At 36.6% G+C, this 21,929-nt stretch overlaps 1 protein-coding gene across 6 annotated transcripts in view; it reads right to left on the bottom strand.

The window, feature by feature from the left end:
* The window catches only part of TPP2 (tripeptidyl peptidase 2), a 79,601-nt gene that overhangs the window by 41,468 nt on the left and 16,204 nt on the right, over positions 1–21,929 (bottom strand). For all 6 annotated transcript variants that reach the window (XR_013518845.1, XR_013518847.1, XM_008998238.5 and 3 more), the window contains exons 3-11: positions 20,593–20,688; positions 18,708–18,812; positions 15,581–15,705; positions 11,367–11,530; positions 7,513–7,667; positions 6,772–6,848; positions 5,034–5,161; positions 4,481–4,580; positions 669–817 (exon numbers count right to left, since the gene is read on the bottom strand). Coding sequence is in view for 4 of the 6 variants with exons in the window: in XM_008998238.5 (XP_008996486.4) it covers positions 669–817; positions 4,481–4,580; positions 5,034–5,161; positions 6,772–6,848; positions 7,513–7,667; positions 11,367–11,530; positions 15,581–15,705; positions 18,708–18,812; positions 20,593–20,688 (1,099 nt within the window). In the remaining 2 variants the exon portion in view is untranslated. The remainder of the gene's footprint in view (positions 1–668; positions 818–4,480; positions 4,581–5,033; positions 5,162–6,771; positions 6,849–7,512; positions 7,668–11,366; positions 11,531–15,580; positions 15,706–18,707; positions 18,813–20,592; positions 20,689–21,929) is intronic.

Here is a 21,929-nt window from a genome sequence, read left to right as displayed (position 1 = left end):
GCACTGACAGTGGCGCATCAATCATCACAGGCTTATCCTGGTAGCGCTCTGGCACCAGTGGACGGGCCATGCTGAGGAGATGTGGTGGGCAGAAGAGACTGCGGTGTGGGTCAGAAAAGGGATGAAGAAAGGAGGCAGAGGAGAGGTAACTTACAGAGGGATGTTTCTGATGTGGAACTTCATAGCAGTCTGGCCACCCGAAGTGTGAGTCCTGGCTGAACTCAATGCCACTCTATTTAATCTCGTGCACCACTCTAGAAATCCCTACTTCTCTTTCTACCTCATTTTGCTCACAGCATCCATCAACTATGCAATATCAACAGTTTTTTATTTTGTTCAAAGTCTGTTTCTCCTAACTATGATATAAACTCCACTCCCAGTTATGATATAAACTCCACATAGGCAGGTATTTTTGATGCTTTGTTCACTAATTTAGCCCCGGAGCTGAAATATTGCTTGATAGACGTGAATAGCAGACAGCCAACAAATACACTGCTGAATGAATAAATGCACATTCAAATTATCATTATCACATAAGTTATTAGTTACCTTAAATCTACTTTGTGCCCAGGGAATTATCAATTTTACCACATGTTCTTACCACAAGAAGTTCAGAAAACAAAAATATCAGTGTGCAATAATATAAGAGCAATAAGGTACATGCTTACCTGAAAGGATCAGGGCAATGCCTCCACATGCGTTGGGGGAAGACATAGATGTTCCATTCATTAGCTGTGTCCCTCTCAATGTCCAGTTAGGAACAGAAGCAATGGCTCCTCCTGGTGCACTGATACTCACACCAAGGGCCCCGTCAGCACTAAACGGAAAGCCATTGAGGTTTGCTTAAAATGGTGAAAGCTGAACATACATGGGCATTTTTAAGACAGCCACTGGCTAAACCCAACAGTGTAACACTATATACTAACTGCACTCATGACAAATAATGACAAAGATATTATTATGAAGAATCAATGGGAAAAGCCCAGCACAGCCATTTATTTTCCCAAAGGCAGCATTTATTTTTTCCTCATATGCGTACAGAAATCACTCTGTGGATGTACGTATCTGGGCATGTGTGACAGGCCAGAGTGTCAGGTACATTTAGAGAGAGAAAATAAATGTCACTGTTCTGAATCTTCCATGAATGTCATTCTCTCTTATCTGTAATAAGACGCTTTCCCTTTGTTTAAGGTCTAATACAACACTGTACAATAGAAATATAACATAGGCCATATAGGTAAATTACCATTTTCTATAAGCCACACTTAAAAAAAGCTAACAAGGCACTAATGTAATTAATTTTAATATGTTTAACTAGACATAGCAAAAATGTTAGCATTTCAACATGTACTTAATAGAAAAAAAGAAAAATTAGTTTACATTTTTTTTGGTACCAAGTCTTTGAAATCTGGTGTACATTTTATACTTACAGCACATGTTAACACAGACTAACCTTGTATCCCTGACGGCTGCCATACTGGACAGCTCAAGTCTAACAGGACTGCCCAGCTGAGGGCTTCAACCAATCAAAGTCTGATGAGTTAAAGCCGTTAGAGTTCATGAGCACATTATCATCCAACAAAGCTCTGTCCTCTGCCCCAAGTAAAGATGGAATGGCACAGAATGGCACACTACTTCCACCTCCCTGGCAAAGTGGCCATACATTCCTCACAGAGGGTGCCAGACTCTCCTTATACCATTCTCCCCCAAAATGAGTGAACTATTTTTATTCTTGGCTAGAAATACTAGGGAAATTTTGCTTTGCATTTTTATAGAGAACTGAAAGCAATATGCTCCTCCTAAAATGGGCTGACAGCACCTCTTTCAGGAAATATCTTAAACAATCATTATAAGGTGATTTTCTGTTGACCTGTAAAGATGTTCACAGTGTAATACTGAATGACAAAGGCCACAAAAGTGCCTGAAGACTGTCATCTCCTACTGATGCACGGGAGAATGACTAAAAGGATGTTCCCCAAAATGTCACCCGTACATGTCACAGATAACAAGGTTCAGGGTGAGTTTTTACCTTCTTGTTTGCACTATGTTGCCTAATGGTGTTCAAAATGAGTACTGGATATTTGATAGCATTGGAAAAAAGAAGGGAAAAGAGTCATAAATTCCGACTACTTATTGCTCTTTATTGATTTTCCAGTAGCCTGTTAAAGTGGTAAATGATAAAGCATTTCTAGACGTATTCCAAAGATGAGTCTCGGCTAGGAGTGCTGGCTCACACCTGTAATCCTGGCACTTTGGGAGGCCGAGGCAGGTGGTTCACACAGTCAGGAATTTGAGACCATCCTGGCCAACATGGTGAAACCCCGTCTCTACTAAAAATACAAAAATTAGCTGGGCATGGTGGCGGGGGCCTGTAATCCCAGCTACTAAGGAGGCTGAGGCAGGAGAACTGTTTGAACCCGGGAGGCAGAGGTTGCAGTGAGCAGGTATCGCACCACTGCACTCCAGCATGGGTGACAGAACGAGACTCTGTCTTGGAAAAAAAAAAGTCTCATGAAACAAATGTTTCCTTAAAATTAAAAAAAAGCCAATAATAATTTTTTTTCTCAATTACAATATATGATAAAACTTCACGACCTGTTTCCTCAGACACTGGTAATATACATCTTTTTTTTGAGACACAGTCTCAAAAAAAGGTGTACAGTGTCTTATCTCAGTGATGGGATTACAGGTGTAAGCCACCTGCCCAGCCCAGACATCTGGTGATACATCTTTAAGATATGCCACATGTTCAAATACCGGGAAGTCAGTAGATGCTGTGTGCCTCAGTCAATGCAGAGGCAGTGTTTTTCAAAGGTTACAGAACATGCTCTGTTCAGTGACCATTAGTCAATGTTTTAGATTTTGTATCATCTAATGTAACAATTAAACCAAATTATTTCTAATATTTCATGTTTATCGTGAAAAATGAAAGAAATTCAATCATTAGAACATATGGTTTGTGAATCAACATCTACTTTAATCCAAGCTTCCCCCATAAATCATGAACTCCTTGGTGTTTCCTTAAAACAATTCTTTCAATGCTTTATGGCGAACATCGGCAAAAGCTGGTTTAAACATTTTCTAATACTTTGTTTTTACATTGACAGTAAGATAAAACTTAAAATTCCAAAATCTGTATTAGAAGAAAATAAGTTTAATAATTTTGCACTTTTATTAAATGAACATGAAACACATCAAGCTTTGCTGACTTTTGGCTTTTATCCTTAGTCACTCTTTCTGAGAGTCTTTAGCTAGGCTGGCAGGGGCATTCCACAATGACAGTGCAAAGCAAAGCTTTCTGATCCATGTGGATGTCCACAGCCTGGCTGTTTTCAATGACATTTTATAATAAGCTACTAAGATAAGTTTATTTTTTAAAGAGAAAATTACCTAGAGAAAATGAGGAAGATATCCATAACTCAACGAAGTGAACATGATCACATCTGACCTGATCACAATCAACTTTTCTAATCTTATCTTCCAATATTCCCCACTAATCTTTTCTTCAAACATACTCAATTACTAGTTATTTCCTCAAAAAGTTTACACTAAAACCTGCTCATCTTTGGGTTTATGTTATTCTTGGCATATAGAAATCCTTTCTTCTGTCTCTCAACATCCTATCCATCCTTAAAGGCCAACTCCAATACCATCTCCTCCATGAAGGGTTCACATGATTGCTCCCACCTCTGGAGTCCCATCATCGTAAAATGGCATTTGAAACTCAGATCACAAACTGTTCATTTATGTCTTGCCCACTGTAGGCACTAAGGTATTTGCTGAACTGAATTCAAAGTCTATTTATTCTCTTTATAAATTAACTCCAAAGAGATAGAGATAAATGAAAATAGACTTTATTTTTCAGAAGGTGCAGGCATTCATTGATGTTATAATGAAGAATTACTTAAATTAGGACTTCATACACCTCTTGGGAAAAACCTGTTCCCAGAATTAGATAAATATAGCTCAGAGGGCTTCAGGGAACCAAAAGAGAAAAACTTCATTTCTCAATCAGAATTTGTTTACTTATGGATCTCACTTAAAATTGCTCAAAGTAAGTTATAACTTCAAAAACATGAGCCACAGGTATGCAGGCCCCATAACTGTGATGCTTTACAAAAGCTTAGGGCTTTTGTTTCACCAAAGTTCAAGTATCAAAAATTATTTAACACAAGGCTATCACTATTATTTAAAGATATCCAAGTCCCTACTTTTTCTTTAGACTCTCATAAATGAAGGATTATAAATATCAGAATAAGAATTTATACTCAGAGTAGGGATGTTCTCCATTTAACAATGAAATGATATCACTTCTTTTAATTATCTGTCCCAGAGATGAGATTGTTAATCAAAATGAAAATACCGAGAAAAGTAAAATCCACAGAAAAAAACTAGCAAACTTATCTATAACTCTGCCCTTCTCAAGCATTTAAAGTTTAACCAAATAAACGTAATGGTCCCATGCAATACTTGCACCTACCTAGGTCCTCTAGAAGACCAAGTATATTGATTTGCAGGTAATTTCTCTCTCAGTGAATACTCAGCAACCATCATATCAGGAGAAACATAAGCACCAACACCTGTGGGATAGATTTCATCATTAAGAAAACAAAGGTAGATCCTGAATCTAAATCCACTGTTTACTTGAGTAAACTGTCTAATCACTCAACACCAGTCCCCTCTCTTATAAAAATGGAAGAATAAAATTGAATAAGGAAACAAGGAAAGTATACTATGTACTAGACATTCTACTAAGAACTTTGCTTTTGGATATAAATACCTATCTCCCAGGATTATTTTACAGATTAAATATGCTAATGCACCTAAAAGCATGCATCTGTATTTCTATGAAACCACTTATTTCAGTCCACTTTAAATTACATTCAATTCTAGATGTGCTGATTCCGCTACTAGACTGTAGGTTTCCTGAGGACACACTTAAGGTGTACAGTGTCTTACATGTAGTAGCAATAAAGGTCACATTTGATTAACTATTGTTTTTTGTTTGCTTGTTTCTAAAACAGGAAACTAACCTATCACACTCGATGTAGTTCCACCTGGACAACCAACCGTAGACAGACACGGACCATTATTTCCAGCACTTGAAACATAAATTATGTTATGCTTCCATACTGCTTCATTAATTACTTCACAAATTCTCCTGAAAAAGACAGAATTCCTTTGAACATATAATCAGCCTCTATTCCCAAAGTGTATAAAGTCCTAAAACCTTGTTTAAATATACAGTTACATAAATTGTGGTGCATCCACCCTCAGTGAAACATGATGCAGCCATTCTAAGTGATACACCGTATTTGGGCGTTAGGGAAGGGAAGCAGTTATAAAGCCGAATTAAATGTGGGAAAAGTGCTAGATGCAAAACAAAATATATGGGAAAATATACTATGAAGTAATAAAATATTAGTAGTGACTGGGGCATCAGGTGGTTCTATTTCCATCCCCCACTTAACATATTGCTGAGGACATATCTCAGAAGATTTGTACATACTACTATGAGTAGAAACTGTTTGCCCAAAAGAACTAGTATCTTTTCTGGCAAAGGTAACTAAGGCACTAGGAAGAACTTAAGAGCAAGATTTTAAAGTGTAAGAAATCTGCTTAGAGCCTAATAGCAAACAAGAAAAATTTACTGACATTAAGGAGATGAAATTAGACCATGAAGAAAATGAAGTTAACATTAAAAAGGTTCAGGGCCATGCAAAGGACCCTTCAGAGTTGTTAAGTGTCAATATCTGAGACAGGAAAGAATATTAGCAAAAGAGGACTTCAAGACAATGAAAGTTAAAGTAGAGAAAGAAATACACTTAGGTAAGGAAGATAATGAAGTGAGAGAAGAGGGAAGAACGAAGACTGATGATAATAGGGTGCATGTTATAAGGGCAGTAAAGTGATGTCTCCCAAGAAACCTGGAACCAGGTATTTGATAAAATTAAGTTATGTGGTAACAGAAAACTAGAGCCAAGCTTGATAAAATTCCCATTTTGTAGGACTTTAAATAAAGAGCCTCAAAAACCAGATGACAGCTTGGTGATGGGAATGTGAAAGAGATGATCAATAAGTAATTAAATACTCAAGGTAGTTTCAAATAGCTATTACTATGAAGAAAAAAGGCACAATATATACGGTCAAGGCCATGACTCTGGATTCAGTAGCAAAAGACAGTGAAGGCAACGAGGAAGGAGGGGAGTTGGGGTGCATTCTAGACACACTAGAATGGATTCAGGAGATGTGAAAACTGAATGAGTTGGTGAATACACACAACCAACAGTAAGTTTTGCAGATGAGATGCAAGTCACTAAGGAGAACAGCAAGGTTTCGGCAAGTCTGAGGGTCTGTCAGGTATGTAGGTACAACTGAGGATAGCTTCAGAGTGATTGTGGAACTAGTCATTACAATGATAAGCACACTGTCAGATCTAAACTGCCTGGGAAAAGAAGTGAGGATGCGGTACATCTGACAGTGAGAAAACACCAGCAGAGTTTTGGGTTGCACATCTCAGAAAAACTGTGAGGGAGACCTAACCAAGGAACAGCCAAAAAGGACAGCACAGGAATGTCAGAATCGAGACTTCAGGCATGGTGCAATGAATGTGACCATAGGAATGAGGGCCCGAGGCCTAAGAGACACACAGTTACCATCTAACCACTGCAACTGTTCTTTTTTCCACTGTGACATTCAATCCATTTATGAGAAACATCTAATGCTCTGCACTGTCTAAGGTTCTAGAGCTAACTGTCAAGGGACACTCACCCAGAATTTGGCCAGTGAGTTGCTTCTCCGTAACTGTAGTTGACAAGATCACACTTATGATTTATAACTTCTATCATCTATTAAAAAGATAAGAGTCTAATTTAGGCAGCAATTTATAGAAACAGATTAGCCAGTAAAATAAGGGTATATATAATCCTATAGTTTCTTAGCCAATCATATTCTCATTTATAATTACCTTCAGGCATATCACCATATACCTGGACATATAAGCACATAAACAAACACAAAAAGGTAGGAGGAGACACATAATACAGTGAGTAGTAAATAAAACATAAAACTAGCATTTCCAGAAAAGAGTGGGGTTAGAAGGGGAGAGCGGTAGAGGGAATGGAATGGTCCTTCCTAGGTTAAAAAAAAAAATCACTAAAGTTAAATATACTTTCCCATGTTAAAATGAAGTTCAGCATATTAGTTGAGGTTTTAAACTTCTCTTAGGCTGATGGAGCAGGCTGGCTAAGAGGCTCAAAATTGCTTGTTAGGAGATTTGCTAAAAATGACAAGTATAAAGTAAGTAATTTTTTCCACAAAGTCTAGGCCAAATAACTATCCTGATAATGTTTAATAATTTAAAAACAAATTGGTAAATATTTTTGCTTTGTTAAAGTCCTGTATACTATATAGTTCAAGGTATTCTTGGTAAAGCGGGAGCATTTATAAACCTAAAAATATGCAAAATCATTAATCATTAATCTTCTGAATCAACAACTCACGAACACTCACAGCTCTTATGAGGCCTGTGCCTGTTTCCATTGTGCTTAGTCTTGTATCACCGATCTTGATAGAAAGAATTTGAGCACCAGGAGCTACCCCGTTCCGTTCAGGTTCTTCTGGAAAGTGTCCAGCAGCTATACTAGCTACATGTGTCCCATGAGCTCCTAGAGGCACAAAGGTCGGGAAATGACAAAACATACTCATAGACTGAAAATTCATTCAATTCAATTTGCATATTATTAATCATGATAAAAATACTACACATTACTCTGCTATTGTGTTCATTGAGAGCAAAAACTCAAGTCACAAAGGAAAAGTATTTGTAACATATGTAGCTGACAAAGAGCTTATATCCAGAATATATAAAAATCTTTCAAATTCAAAAGAAAAAAAAAAGAGAATCTCCCCCTTTCAAACATTTGAAAAAGCATTTTATAAAAGAAGATACCTAAATGGCAAATAAACACATGAAAAGATGTTTAATTTCATTTGTCATCTAGGAAACACAAATTAAAGCCACAAAAAGATGCTTCCACATCCCTTTTGGAATTGCCAAAATGTTAAAGGTGACAAAACCAAGTGTGGATGGAAGTACGTATCATACACTGCTGGCCGGAGAGAAAGCTGAACACTGTCACAGCCTACAAGCCAGCCATCTTACCTCTAGCTACATACAATACAAAATTTGTGCAAATGCATCTAAGACACCCACAAAAATGTTCATGGCAGCACTGTTTGTAAAATTCAAAATCTATTAATAACCTCAAGATCCATTAATAGTAAATGGTTACATGGTATATCAATTCATAGAAGTGAGAATTATACAGCAAATAATATAAACTACTACTATGTACTATGAGATAAAGCTCACAAAAATAAGGCTGAACTAAAGAAGTCACATACAAAAATGGATATATATTGAATTAACTTTCATATAAATGAAAAAGGCTGAACCATGTGAAACTGCCACCATTTTATCATTTCGGATCATAAAAACAGCAATATCATATGGTTGGAACTAACGTGGCAATGGAGATCAGGATAGTAATTAACTGTAGGAGGTGGGAGGGTAGGTTACTGATTAGGAAGGGGTATGATGGGTTTCATGTTTTATTTCATGACCTGAGTCATGGTTATAACGAAGGATTCACTTTATGGTAATTCAAAGAGTTGTACAACTTGTGATTTGTATATGTTTTTGTACATGTTATATATAAAGCAATACTAAAACAAAAAACTATTTTTATAAGACTTTTAAAAAATTGTTTCTTAAAAGACATGAATATAGAGAAATATGCCACTACTGTCAGAAAAACAACACCAGCACAGTAATAAATGACAACTGGCCCTGGACCTTAGTGTTTGGGGACTCTAGTGAATTGGAGCTCCAGGAGAAGTAGGCAGGCATCTCTTTGTGGCTTTCTACAGGGTCTGTGGCAATGCTGAGACTCCTCTTCTCTAGCCAGCTGCTGTCATGCAAGAAAACACGCACCCAATGTTGCCAATTCTGGCTTTCTCATTTTTTTCCCCAAATAAAATTGGGAAAGCATGATTTTAATGTGACCTTTTCCTCCAAAACACTGTCTATCAGTTAGAATGACCACTATTAAGAATGACCACAGCAAGTGTTACTGAGGATACAGAACACCTGGAATTCTCATACACCGTGGTGGAAGTGAAAAGGGTACAGCCCCTTTAGATAATGGCTTGAAGTTTCTTAAAAGGTTAAGTGGCTGGGGTGGCACTTTGGGAGGCCGAGGTGGGTGGATCACGAGGTCAGGAGTTCAAGACCAACCTGGCAAACATGGTGAAACACTGTCTCTACTAAAAATATAAAAATTAGCCGGGCGTGGTGGTGCGTGCCTGTAATCCCAGCTACTCCAGAGGCTAAGGCAGGAGAATTGCCTGAACCCAGGAGGCGTAGGCTGCAGTGAGCCGAGATCGTGCCACTGCACTCCAGCATGGGCGACAGAGTAAGACTGTCTCACAAAAAAAAAAAAAAAGAAAAGAAAAAGTTGAGTACATATTTACCATCTCCAACTGGTTCTCGCAGCTATCAGCCCCAAGATAAATAAAAATATATGACCACACACTTGTACACAAATGCCAAAACAATCTAAATGTCCATCAGTGGTAGGCAGGATAAACAAACTGTGGTGTGTGTATCTGTATAAAGAACTATTACTCAGAAATAAGGAGCCAACTTTATAATTGCAACATGAATGAATCTCAAAATCATTATGCTGAGTGAAAGAAAGAAAAAAAGGAAGAAAACCTTATTTTTTATTCCACTTACATAAAATTCTGGAAAGTAGGAAATAATTTGGAGTGACAGAAAACAGATCAGTAGCTCCCTGGGATGTGGGTGGAGAGAGGCTGGATAATAAAGAAAGCACACTTTTGGGGGTGATGAGTACGTTCATTATCTTCATTGTGGTGGTTTCCTGGGTGTACTTATATATTTACATAAAAGCTTATCAAATGACATATATGTATGTATGTGAAGTTTACTGTACTTAAGCTATATCTCAATAAACTGGGAGGCAGGATGAGGGCGTTAAAGAGTTAAAGAAGTCATCCCACTTTATTCTCCTTTTTCCCCCCACCCACGGAGGGAGAACTTCCCCCAGAAGTAGCCACCATACTGGAGCTGGTGTGTGTAATCATTCCATCTATATATTTAATATTTTCACCATACAAACACGCATATGCATAAACACTGCATAGTACTATTTGGCATGTTTTAGAGTTTTACATGTTTTACCATCAATATATGTTTTTTTAATTATTATTTTGTATTAGGGGTTTATATACATAGCATTTTGATCACTATATAATACATTCAGCCCTCTGTATCCACAGGTTCTGCACCAACCAGATGGAATTCAACCAGATGCAGATCAAAAATATAAATAATACAGAATTGTAGTACAACAACTATTTATACAGCACTTACATAGTGTAAGGTACTAGAAGGCATCTAGAGATGACTGAAAGTAGATGGGGGAGCACGTGTGTAGGTTATACATAAACACTACGTCATTTTACATCATGTACTTGAGCATCTGAGGGAGACTCCAGAACCAATCCCCCCAGATACCAAAGGATGACTGTATTTTATAATAGGAGTAACACGGAGTTGTTTAAAAAAATCTGTTTCTTTGTTAATAGGTATTTAGTTTCTAACTTCTTTGAAATCACACAGAACGCCGTAGTGAGCATCCTTTTATTTGATTCTCTGTACTCACAGGTGAATTTGTCAAGACTTAAGGTTACAAAAAGAAATTACTGTTCATAATAATTCTACTGATGGATTTCTTTTTTTTTTTTTTTTTTTTGAGATTGAATTTTGCTCTTGTTGCCCAGGCTGGAGCACAATGGCACAATCTTGGCTCACCACAACCTCTGCCTCTCCTGGGTTCAAGCAATTCTCTTGCCTCAGTCTCTTGAGTAGCTAGGATTACAGGCATGTGCCATCGCATCCAGCTAATTATGTGTTTTTTCAGTAGAGATGGGGTTTCTCCATGTTGGTCAGGCTGGTCTCGAACTCTCGACCTCAGGCGATCCACCTGCCTTGGCCTCACATGCTGGGATTACAGGCATGAGCCACCACACCCAGCCTACCACCGATGCGTTTTCTGATGTTGGACCATGCTTATATTCTTGGACTGGATCCTACATGGTTATAACCTTAAGAAACAACATCGTGCAGGTGAACTGAATCACATTTATGATACCAGACTTAGACCTTTAGCTGGGATCTCTAACTTAAAATTCTATAGAAGGTTGCTGTGGGCTATAGCCATGTACTACTTTATCGCCTCATAAATCTATATCTTATTGGTCAATGTGAAATTGAATACCTCCACTGGTCACAATGGAGAGCAGGTTTCCATCATCATATATATTAACGGAGTAATTCAACATCTCAGCTGTGCCAAAAGAGCCATATTCTTGGGCTTCTTTGTAGTTCCTCAATACAGTAGATTTACTCAAGTCCCCATCTTCATTAGAATCAATGCAGGCTCTGTTAATTAAAAAGAAATGAAGACAGTAACATTTATTGATTTTCTTACCTTTCTAAAAATCACGTAACATAGTCTCTCTGTTGTCTTACTACACTACTACTTCTACCATAACAAATACAACGACTGCCTAGGACCAATCTAGAACCAATCTAGGCCGTTTCAGAGTCAGCAGTAAAGATTAGGTAACACAGCTGATAGGAACCAGTCCTTAAATCATGCAGAAAGTGCTTTAAAAATACTGTCCTTCATAAAACTCTAGGTTGAAACCACCTGACCTTTTGAGAATTAGAGCTAAAACCTGGCTTAGAGTTTTAGAGCAGTTTAGGATAGTTCAGACACACGGCCTAGGTCTAACTTCCTGCTGCTTTTAGTGATGGCTTCAAGAATCTAACAGCTCACACAAGCTCTTTGAAACTAGGTGAATTTTACTGAGCTTCAGTCCTATAGTTACAACAGACTTATATTTATTTCTCACAAAAAGCATTTTCTACATTATTTTATAGTTGTCTTCCTTCATGTTCTTTTCCCATTTTACTAACATTTTAGTTTTTAAATTATATTCCAAACACCTTAAAAGACAGCCGGATTAAAATAAAATACTTAACATTCAAAAAGTCATAAATGAAATGAACATTATTAAAAGTTCAATATTATGTTTTTAGCTGTAAGTATGTTTTAGCTGTAAGAACTGTTTTAACAAGATATGCATGTCAGTCAAAATTGCCAAGTAAATTAATGGAAGCCTATTTCATTTAGTATTTACAAAGCACGTTCCTAATATACTGAAGCATGTTTCATTAACAAATTACAACACTTTGGAAAAAAGGATTCCTAAAAATTTGTTTTTATGCATACCCTAATATGACTGATGTCATTTCAAATAACAGAATATACCAAGGTATAAAATGCTAAACACTTATGGGGAAAATAAAGCAAGAGCAAACAAGTCACATATTAAACAGAATCAGGCTTAAAATTAGTTGGTAAAATGCATGTCACCAAATCTTCCATATGCTACAGAAAGTAGCACACTTGTCTCCAAAATGTATGCAATCGGCCAGCATCCATCCTGGAAGTCATCTACGAAGCCCTCCTCTGCCTTTCTCCCAGCCCATCTAACCACGCAGTCCCATGTCCATAACATGCCTGCCTATTTCCACTGTCTCTTCCTTACCTCTGTTGCCTGATGAGCTGATGATGGCCTGCTCTGCCTCCACCTTTCACTCATGCTAAAAAATCTTCCATGTCTTCCAATGGCTCTTCACATTGAAATTCCAGAAAAGGCCCCTCATAATAACTCTACTCACCTTCCTCACCTCCTGCTCCCATCATACCTTCTGTAGCCACACCAAATGTCTCACAGTTCCTCCCACATCCTCTGGATCTTTCCCCTAAGCCTTTGCCACCCTTTCTACTCTCTCTGCTTAGTTAACTATGATGATCCTTCAAGTCTCAATTTAAGATGTTATTAATAATTCTGGGAAATCTTTCTTGATGCTTCCTAGACTGGTTCAGATCTTCCCAATACTTGCTTCCATGGAGTCTAGAGTCCATGGAGTAGCTTCTATAGTGTCAACCTGGTACAGAGAAGGTACTCAATAAATATCTGCCACATGATGAAAGAATTAATGAAATCATCATCTTTAACAACACTCTCACAGCAAATACAGTGACACATTCACAGGTCAGTTTCTTATAACCACCACCATTGGACTGACTCAACAATATAACCATCACATAAAAACATAAATTATTATTGACTTCCCTAAATAACTCGACAGAGGACAAGTATGAATGCAGTGCAAGGTTATAACTTTCTGAAGGTCTGGTTGGGTGAATTCAAGTACTCAGAATAGAGGAAAAAATATGAAAATGAGGCTCATACACAGAACAGAGTACATGTGAGTGGGGAGGATGATGAGGAAGGCCTTTGTTTTATATATTTCTTGACCTTTTCACACATCTCTCAATTTTCTATGGAAAGAATCTACAGCTTTCATCAAGAATCTAAAAGGAAACATGACATAAGCAAGGTCAAAATCCACTGTAAAGAAATCATTTAATAGCTTCTCCTTTATGTAATCCTCTGTAAACACTGTTTCTCTCAATCAGTTTTTGCTCCATTTGGAGTGACAGTGAGTCTGAGGTTTTGCGTCCTGACAGATGCTCAGAGCAGAGTCATCTGAGGCCACCCGTTAAGTGCAGAGATACGTGCTTAACAATTAGCAGAAATGTGGCAGGGAGAGCACAGACTGAACATTCTTCATCAAACAAAACAAAACACCCAAGGCACTTAAAGGATAGGTCACTTTAACCCCTTCAGAAATGGCTTGCATTTTTTAAATGTGAAGTGAGAACATCTGCAGACAGAGCTGGATTAACCTTACGTACGTTGGGATCTTCGAGATTCTCTTCAAGAAATTTTGGATCTAACTCTGAGATCAAAGCCCTACAGGATATACTATATTATGCAAAAAAGTCAAATTATTTCTAGTACCACCTGCAAGTATAATCATGCTATATTTTTCATTTATTATAATAAAATGCCCTAAAATGTTACTCTGAGATTTCAGATTTTATTTCATGCAATGTTAAATTTCATTTCTAGCTCAGAAGTTCCAAACAAAACCCTTAGAATAGTTGTCAACAAACTGCTGCAAGTAAGTCACTTTATCAACTACCTTGAAGACCAAGGAAACCTTGTGGAAACATACACTGGCACCTTGGACAACGGACTCCGAATTCCTTTTCCTAGGACAAAGTAATCTGCAGTGTTTTTAGAACCTAGAGCAAACACTTTAAATGAAACCACCTATTGCCTCACTACTCAATTCCTGCTAATATTTTGGTATTTCTTTAAGTCCTTTTGTGGTATACACTTTCCCACATATACTCATTTTTGTATTTAGTATTTTCCTTGAATTTAACCTTGCCTCCTTTCCCACACTAAAACGCACCTAAGGCTTATTACTGAGTGTGACTATATCATGTTACCCCACATGGTGGATGTATCAAGATTTAGTATTCTGTATAAAGCGTCTGGAAAAGAATTTTTCAAAATGTGTATGCATGTGCACACAACAAAACATATGAATACACACAAAAGTACATTAATATTTAACATCATCTAGACTGAAAGAGTTATGTGCAGATATTTTATTAACATCATCCCCAAATTCAGCAGAGATTTCTTATTCAACTGAACATTTTATATACCCACTGATCTGATTAAAGATGAGTTAGTACCTGTACACGTGGGAGGAGACTGCTCCTTTAAGAAGGGTGCATTGTGAAGGTGAACAATTGTGAAAGCAGTGATGAAATAGTCATGGCATGATCTGTATCTGCCTCATCTTATAAAGCAATTCTTTGCATATAACCAGGGACACAGACTACAAGTAATTCTTGACTACAAGTTTTAAGATATGGTCCCTGGTTTTTTTTTTTGCAGAAGTCCTAAAGCACACATATGGCTAAATATCTGTATTAACAATGTCTTCCTGTTTTCATGCAGATAGTAACTCAAGAAGGCAGCCTAACCAACTCCAAGAAGCACATATGCAGTGTAAAAAAACCTGAAAAATGTCCATCATGAGTAATTTGGTGTAAGTCATAATACTAGCAGTAGTAGTTTTAGTAACAGAAACAGCAGTAGCAATAATGGCACACATTGATTGCCTGCTTAGTACATCTAGAAACATCACATTCAATTTTCACAAAGCCCTGTAAGTACTACTATCTCAATTAACAAATGAGGAAACAGACTTAAAAGCATTTCCAAATAGATGGACGGTCAACATATTAATAAGTTATTTGTGAAATAAGTTTATTTAAAATCAGATAAAAGTCAGCTTTAGGGTCAAATATAATAACCAGAAGTTCAAGGGGCTTATCCAAAACTACACAGAAGACAATCTGGCCCTCAAATAGTTTTGCTGAGTGATACCATCACATAACCAAAACTCTGTGCAGCGCTGAGCATTTAATGTTTTTCAGAGTTGATAAGAAAACACTTGTAAATGAAGATCTACAAAATACATAAAGTTTACCTCCAGACTTCGCCATCATGCCATACCAAGCAGTCATATACGGGGCCAGGATCACTGTATTTCTTCTCGAAAGAATTTAGCAATTCCACTTGACTCTGAAGCTCTTCCTTGATTAGCTTACTTGCCTAGTAAATCGGAAAATTGACTAACATAAGTACATTCTGGCCTTCTGAAAGTTGTATTAGGATACAACCAAAGATACAATGTTGATCAATAGTAAAATTCTTTTACCCTGAAAAAAATGTAACAAAATTTTGTTCCATCTATGCAACTTGTCATTCAATTCAATGAAGCAGATATCTAATAACATAGTAAAGATTTTAAAAACAGTTACTGTACTCAATCTCATTCAATCACTCTCTAGGCCTGCTTTGGTAAAGACACTGTGTTTGTAACATATTTGTAATCTGCAATCTGTAACATGTTTGTAACATATTTGTAATCTGTCTAACTCACTTTCAAGAGCAACTCTAAAATAAAACTGCTACAAAATAGGTTATCTATTGACTTTTAGATTTTTATATCAGAACCTTTTTCTATCTCAAATTTATTTCTTAAGAACTCAAATAAATAATAAAACCCATGAATCATCTTAGCTCTTTTAGAATTTGCTATGTTAAATAGAAACATTTAATGGAGGTAATTGAAACCTTATTTTAGCTCTGTGGTCATGAATAAAAGCAAGTGCTTTATATTAGATTATGTACAAACTAGACAACAACTGGCACTAGCATGTGTTACCTCTCCAAAACATGTCTCTAACCTAGAGTATATATATAAACAAATAAGTTAGGTACTCAAATAATTAGGAAAATGACTGGCTTAAACAGAAATAATCTGGGAAATAGAAAGGCATGTAAATACTGAAACTGAGATGAATAATACCTCTAGACTCACTATGTTACTATATTAAGATCCAGCAGGAGTTGACAAATCTTGGTGCATGGGCCAAATATAGCCTGTGACATAGTTGTGTAAATGAAGCTTTACTGGAACATGGCCTTCCTCGTTCAGTCACATATTGCTTATACTTTCTTGATACAAGGGGAGTGTTGAGTAGTCATAAAAGAGTACTAAAAATATTTACTATTTGGCAATTTACTGAAAAAGGTAGCTGTCTCTGATCAAGAGCACTTAATATTGCTTAAAATCCATTTGCCTTCTATAGCGTGGAATTAGTATTAACCTAGAGGGAAGAAATATGGATTCAACTCTCAATTCAGCAACTTAGCTGTGCAATCCTGAGCAAGTTTTTGTTCTTATGATAATCTTCTGTGGCTGTCACACCAGAAACTAGTAGGGTAGCAAATTCTTATCTTGGCCAATGATCACTAAATTTCACTGCAAATCACAATCACGTAAAGGCTATCACAAAGATAGATGCCATGTCTTATCCCACTTAGTACATCAGAATTATTAGGGGATAAAGCCCAGGAACCTTGATTACTTTTAAAATAATTCAGGTAATTTAGAAATAATCAGTTCATCAGTATCAGTTTCACAAATCAGTATATGGGAACCAAAGACTATACCTTCCCATGTTTTGAAACAAGGACCATGAGGTCTAAAACATTAAGTGAAAAATATTTTGAAAACTCTTTCTAAAAAAGTAACAACATGTATAGAATACATTAGATTGAATCATGCGATCTGCTGCTATCTAACTATTTTTGATCTACAAAAATGGCAATTTCATATGCTTAAACCCAAGTTTTTAAAATAATATACTCTATATTCACCTAAAATGTCCTAGTGAATAAAAATTTGATTTTCACATATTCCAAAAATCTTGTTTTGTTTCATTTTAATTGATTCAATATATTTAACATTTACTCCTCCTCAAAAGAAACAGCCAATCAAATAGGCATTTTTGGTAAACAAAATGTCATAAAATGGATAAAGAAATTCAGAACCCTCTTTCATAGTTAGCTGTATATACATAACACCTGAAATACTACATTTACTGTACCTAGCAATGAAGTTGAAAAAGTAAAAATTCCGATTTAACAGAAAAGTATACAGGTGTTTAAAATAGATGGTATACATAGATTAAGTAAATAAAAGTTAAATTTGTCTACAGGTACACATAGACCAGTGGTTCCCAGCTCAAGGTTCGTGTTAATGAAAGCTACTGAGGAACTTCAAAAATGCCTATCTCCTCCACAGGGTTTTAAGTTCATTCTTCTATAGAACACAAGTACTGGCAGTTTTTAAAGATCTTCATGTGATCAGGGCTGAGAATCACTGACACAATCCGATTTTTGATTAAGAAAAGGAACACGCATGCATTAAAAGAACAACTTAGAAGGACAGACACCAAGCTGTGGTGATCATCCCTGGGGGTGGCATGATGAAGGCTTCTCACACTTGTGATGTCCAAAGATGCTGCAACTAGCACATATTTCCTTAATAAACCAAGACATTGTTTTCATCTTATAAATTAATTCAAAAAAATTTAATGGTTAAACAATGGGAACTTTCATAGACTTCTTGTGGAAATACAAATTGTTACAACCACTGTATGACCTACCAAATGTTTAAAACGCATAAGCATTTTAAGCACACGCGAATGTTTAAAATACCATTATTCTTAATAGTAAAAAATGGAAAACAAAGCAGATATGGGTAAACCGTGGTATATCCAAATTGTGTGAATATCATAATGAAAATGAATACCCCACAGCATGGATGAATATCGTAATTTAATGTTGTGAATATAATTCAAATAAAATAATACATACTATATGGTTTCATTTTACAAAAGTCCAAACAGGCAAAATCATCTGCAGTGTTAGATAGAAGTCAAGAGGGTGGCTGTCTTTGGGAAGGAGGAAGGTAGCAGAGATGAGGAAGGGGCACAAGAGAAATTCCCAGGGGCAGCTTTCATGGGAGAATTCATAACTAAACACAATTTATGTACTTTTACCATTATGTTAAGTTTTAAAAATTCATACATATGTACATTGACTTTAGGATAAATAATAAAGGAAAAATTAGTAAAATTAACCAACCTAAAAGAAAATTTGTGAAAAAAGAAAACTTGCAAAAAAACAGTTATCAGTTCTCTAAAAACTCTATGGGAATATGGTTCTAGAGTAATGTTTAAATGAAAGCGACTAGCACCAACTTGAGAAGAGCCATTGTTGGCAACATCAAATTCTTCCTGTTTTCTGCAGGCTTCTGCAAGGGCCACTCTGTGAACAGGGTCCCAGATTTTTTCCTTCCGTTCTTTCTGCAAGGACAGAAAAATTATTTTACAATTAGACTGAAATATTCAGGTAAACCTAGACAAGCATTTATATGTGGACTTTGTTGTGACAGCTGTGGTGCTACACAATTCTCATACAGAGGTTTTATAAAATCGTTTCTGGCTGGGTGCGATGGCTCATGCCTGTAATCCCAGCACTTTGGGAGGCTGAGGTGGGCAGATCACCTGAGGTCAGGAGTTTGAGACCAGCCTAGCCAACATTGTGAAACCCCATCTCTACTAAAAATACAAAAGGTAGGCAGGCATGGTGGCAGGTGCCCATAATCCCAGCTTCTTGGGAGGCAGAGGCACGAGAATCACTTGAACCCGGAAGGTAGAAGTTGCAGTGAGCTGAGATTGAGCCACTGCACTCAGCCTGGGTGACAGAGTAAGACTCTGTCTCAAAAAAAAAAAAGTTTCCAATGAAGTAGAAAAAGCCATGGATCACTTATCAAAAACTGGTTAGTCAATTAATTGCATGTAGGTTTTAAGAGAAGTTTACCAAGACACATCCAGGTGTATTCTTACGTATCATATTCCCCTCAATTTAAAACCTTCCCTTCTCCTAGAATATCTACTATTATATCAGAAAACTGACTAAATTCCTAGTCATTAAAAGTAAGAAAATGGTATTCTGGGCCCATACAAAATTGGGAAATGCCATAAGCCAAGTGTAAGCAGAGGACTAGAGTAAGACTACAGCTGCATTTTAACAGACAATGCAGGCTTCCTCAATTTCCTCCCTCTCTATTTTTTTTCATCCCCTTTGACTTGATAAGGTTCTATGTTACTGAAATCGGTTTTAACCTTTATCTCCAGTGTCTTTAATTCATAGTGTCTCTCAATGCAGCTAAAGGAATGGTTCGCTTTAACTTAACCACACTATATTTGCATATTAAATTCTATCTTATCGACACAGATTAAATTTAATATACTGTATAAAAATGCAGTCATGCAATGGCTCACACTTATAGTGTGGAAGAATGAGGCAGGTGGATCACTTGAGCCCAAGAGTTTGAGACCAGCCTTGGCAACATGGCAAAACCCTATCTCTACAAAAAATACAAAAATTAGATGGGTGTCGTGGTGTGTGCCTGTAGTCCTAGCTACATGGGAAGATACCCTGGGTGGGTGAGGCAGTGGTTAGCTGTGATCATGCTGCTGCATTCTGGCCTGGGTGACAGAGCAAGACCCTGTCTCCCAAAAAAATAGAAAAACAACAACCAACAATTCATATTTCTAATGGCACACTGGTGTTCTTATACTATAGCAGTTTTAGGTCTGATTAACACTTAATGCTACATGATTATTAACTGGGAGCAAGAAGGCTAGTTAAACCAATAAACAAAAACAAACAGGGGCGAGACATATCACAGAAACTACAGGAACAGAAATGAAAAGGTGGTCTGGACTTTGAATCAACTGTCTTAAGCCTTTCTCAAGTAAAAATGTTCTTGAAAATCCAGTGAAAGCTATATCCCATCACCCAGAAAAACACAAAAATCTGAATATAACTTCAGTGTATTCACAGATTCCCCAAGCTTATCTATATAACCAAGATTAAGAATTACGACTTTAAATGCATGACATTCCATTGAGTGGAATCTTTAAGCAGTCATTGTTTAAAAGCAATCAACCCTCCCAAAAAACCTAAGAGTTAATGAAATTTTATGAAATATTTCTTTTTCTTTAGTAGGAATAAAATCTGAGGAAGAAGACAAGTCAGAAGAATACAACAAGTCATTGGTACTGGATTATACATTACCTGTATCCTTTCCTTGAGAGCCTTGGGATAGAAGTCATAGCCATTTTTTATGCCAATATGATATTTGCCTGAGGGATTTGTCCAGCTTGCAGGAATCTACAGAAGAAAAAAAAAAAGGTAACCTGTTCATTCACTAAATGCTTTCCAATTCCAATGATGGACTACTGAGCAAAAAATATATTAATTCTATTTTAATAGCTTAAATTGGGTAAGAAAGCTCATGTATGAAAACATGTTTAATACTCTAAGCAATCACTTAATATCTTTATCACTTTTTTCTTATCCATAAATAAGATAATTCAACTAAAATAATACCTTCCATTTGTACAATGCTTCATGGTTTAAAAAGTGCTTTCAATATACACTATCTCAATAAACTGCTGAAATCTTGTAATAACCTTTTAAACTCTCAAAGTATTTTAAAACACTAAACTTTTAGTAGAGCGATGTAAACAGGATGCATAGTTTACCAACAGAGAAAGCAAAGCAGCAAAGAGAAAGCAAATTACTTGCCCAAACAACAGGAAGGTTGAAAACTGGAACCTAGCTCTCTCACGGAAATCAAAAATTCTGTATAAAGGATATGGGATTTAAAGTCAGATAAATCTGGCTGTGAATACAAACTCTAACTAGAAGGAACCCCACAGGCTTCTACTTCTTTACCTGTAAAAAGAAGAAATCCTCTACCTTATTCTTGTGAATAACAAAGTGAATTGAGCATCATCAACCAACTTGAATCATCAATCAAGAAAAGATAGGGACCATGGTCATCAAAACCAGCTTTTAAATATCTATAAATGATAAGGCTGAAACACTCAGAGCTGGTAGACTCATCAACCCTCACTTACGCAGTATCTTTAACTTATTACCACGTCCTTCATCCAATCACTTCCCAGGTAGAAAACTTTTGGATGAAACTGCCTCACAACTAGAGGAAAACAATCATTCACAGAGCTTCAGGAGCTATTAATACTAAATAGTGACCTTTTAAAGGCCTACAGGCCATTAATCATTTCCAAATCAACTGGATGTCTAGAGAATGTGAAATTTCGAATACAGTGGCACACAAGTCAGCACTTTCACTCACAACTTATCAACCTTCTTTAGAGAACAGGAATTCTGAACGTTAATGTTTTTGCAACAGCCCATGGCAAAGCAATAATAAAGCACTGCAGCAACGAAAAGGTAAGTAATCACCAGCTTTTGAATTCAGAGCATTTATTCACTAGTGTCCCACGACACAGGTGACTTAGTAACCCTTGGCTAGGGATGACTTTATACAAAGACATTACAGAAAATCATAAAATCCCAAAAGATTAAATGAAGAAACCAATTAA

Source organism: Callithrix jacchus, chromosome 1 (assembly GCF_049354715.1).
Source record: "Callithrix jacchus isolate 240 chromosome 1, calJac240_pri, whole genome shotgun sequence".
Lineage (NCBI taxonomy): Eukaryota > Metazoa > Chordata > Mammalia > Primates > Cebidae > Callithrix > Callithrix jacchus.
This window is presented reverse-complemented; position numbering and strand designations above follow the sequence as displayed.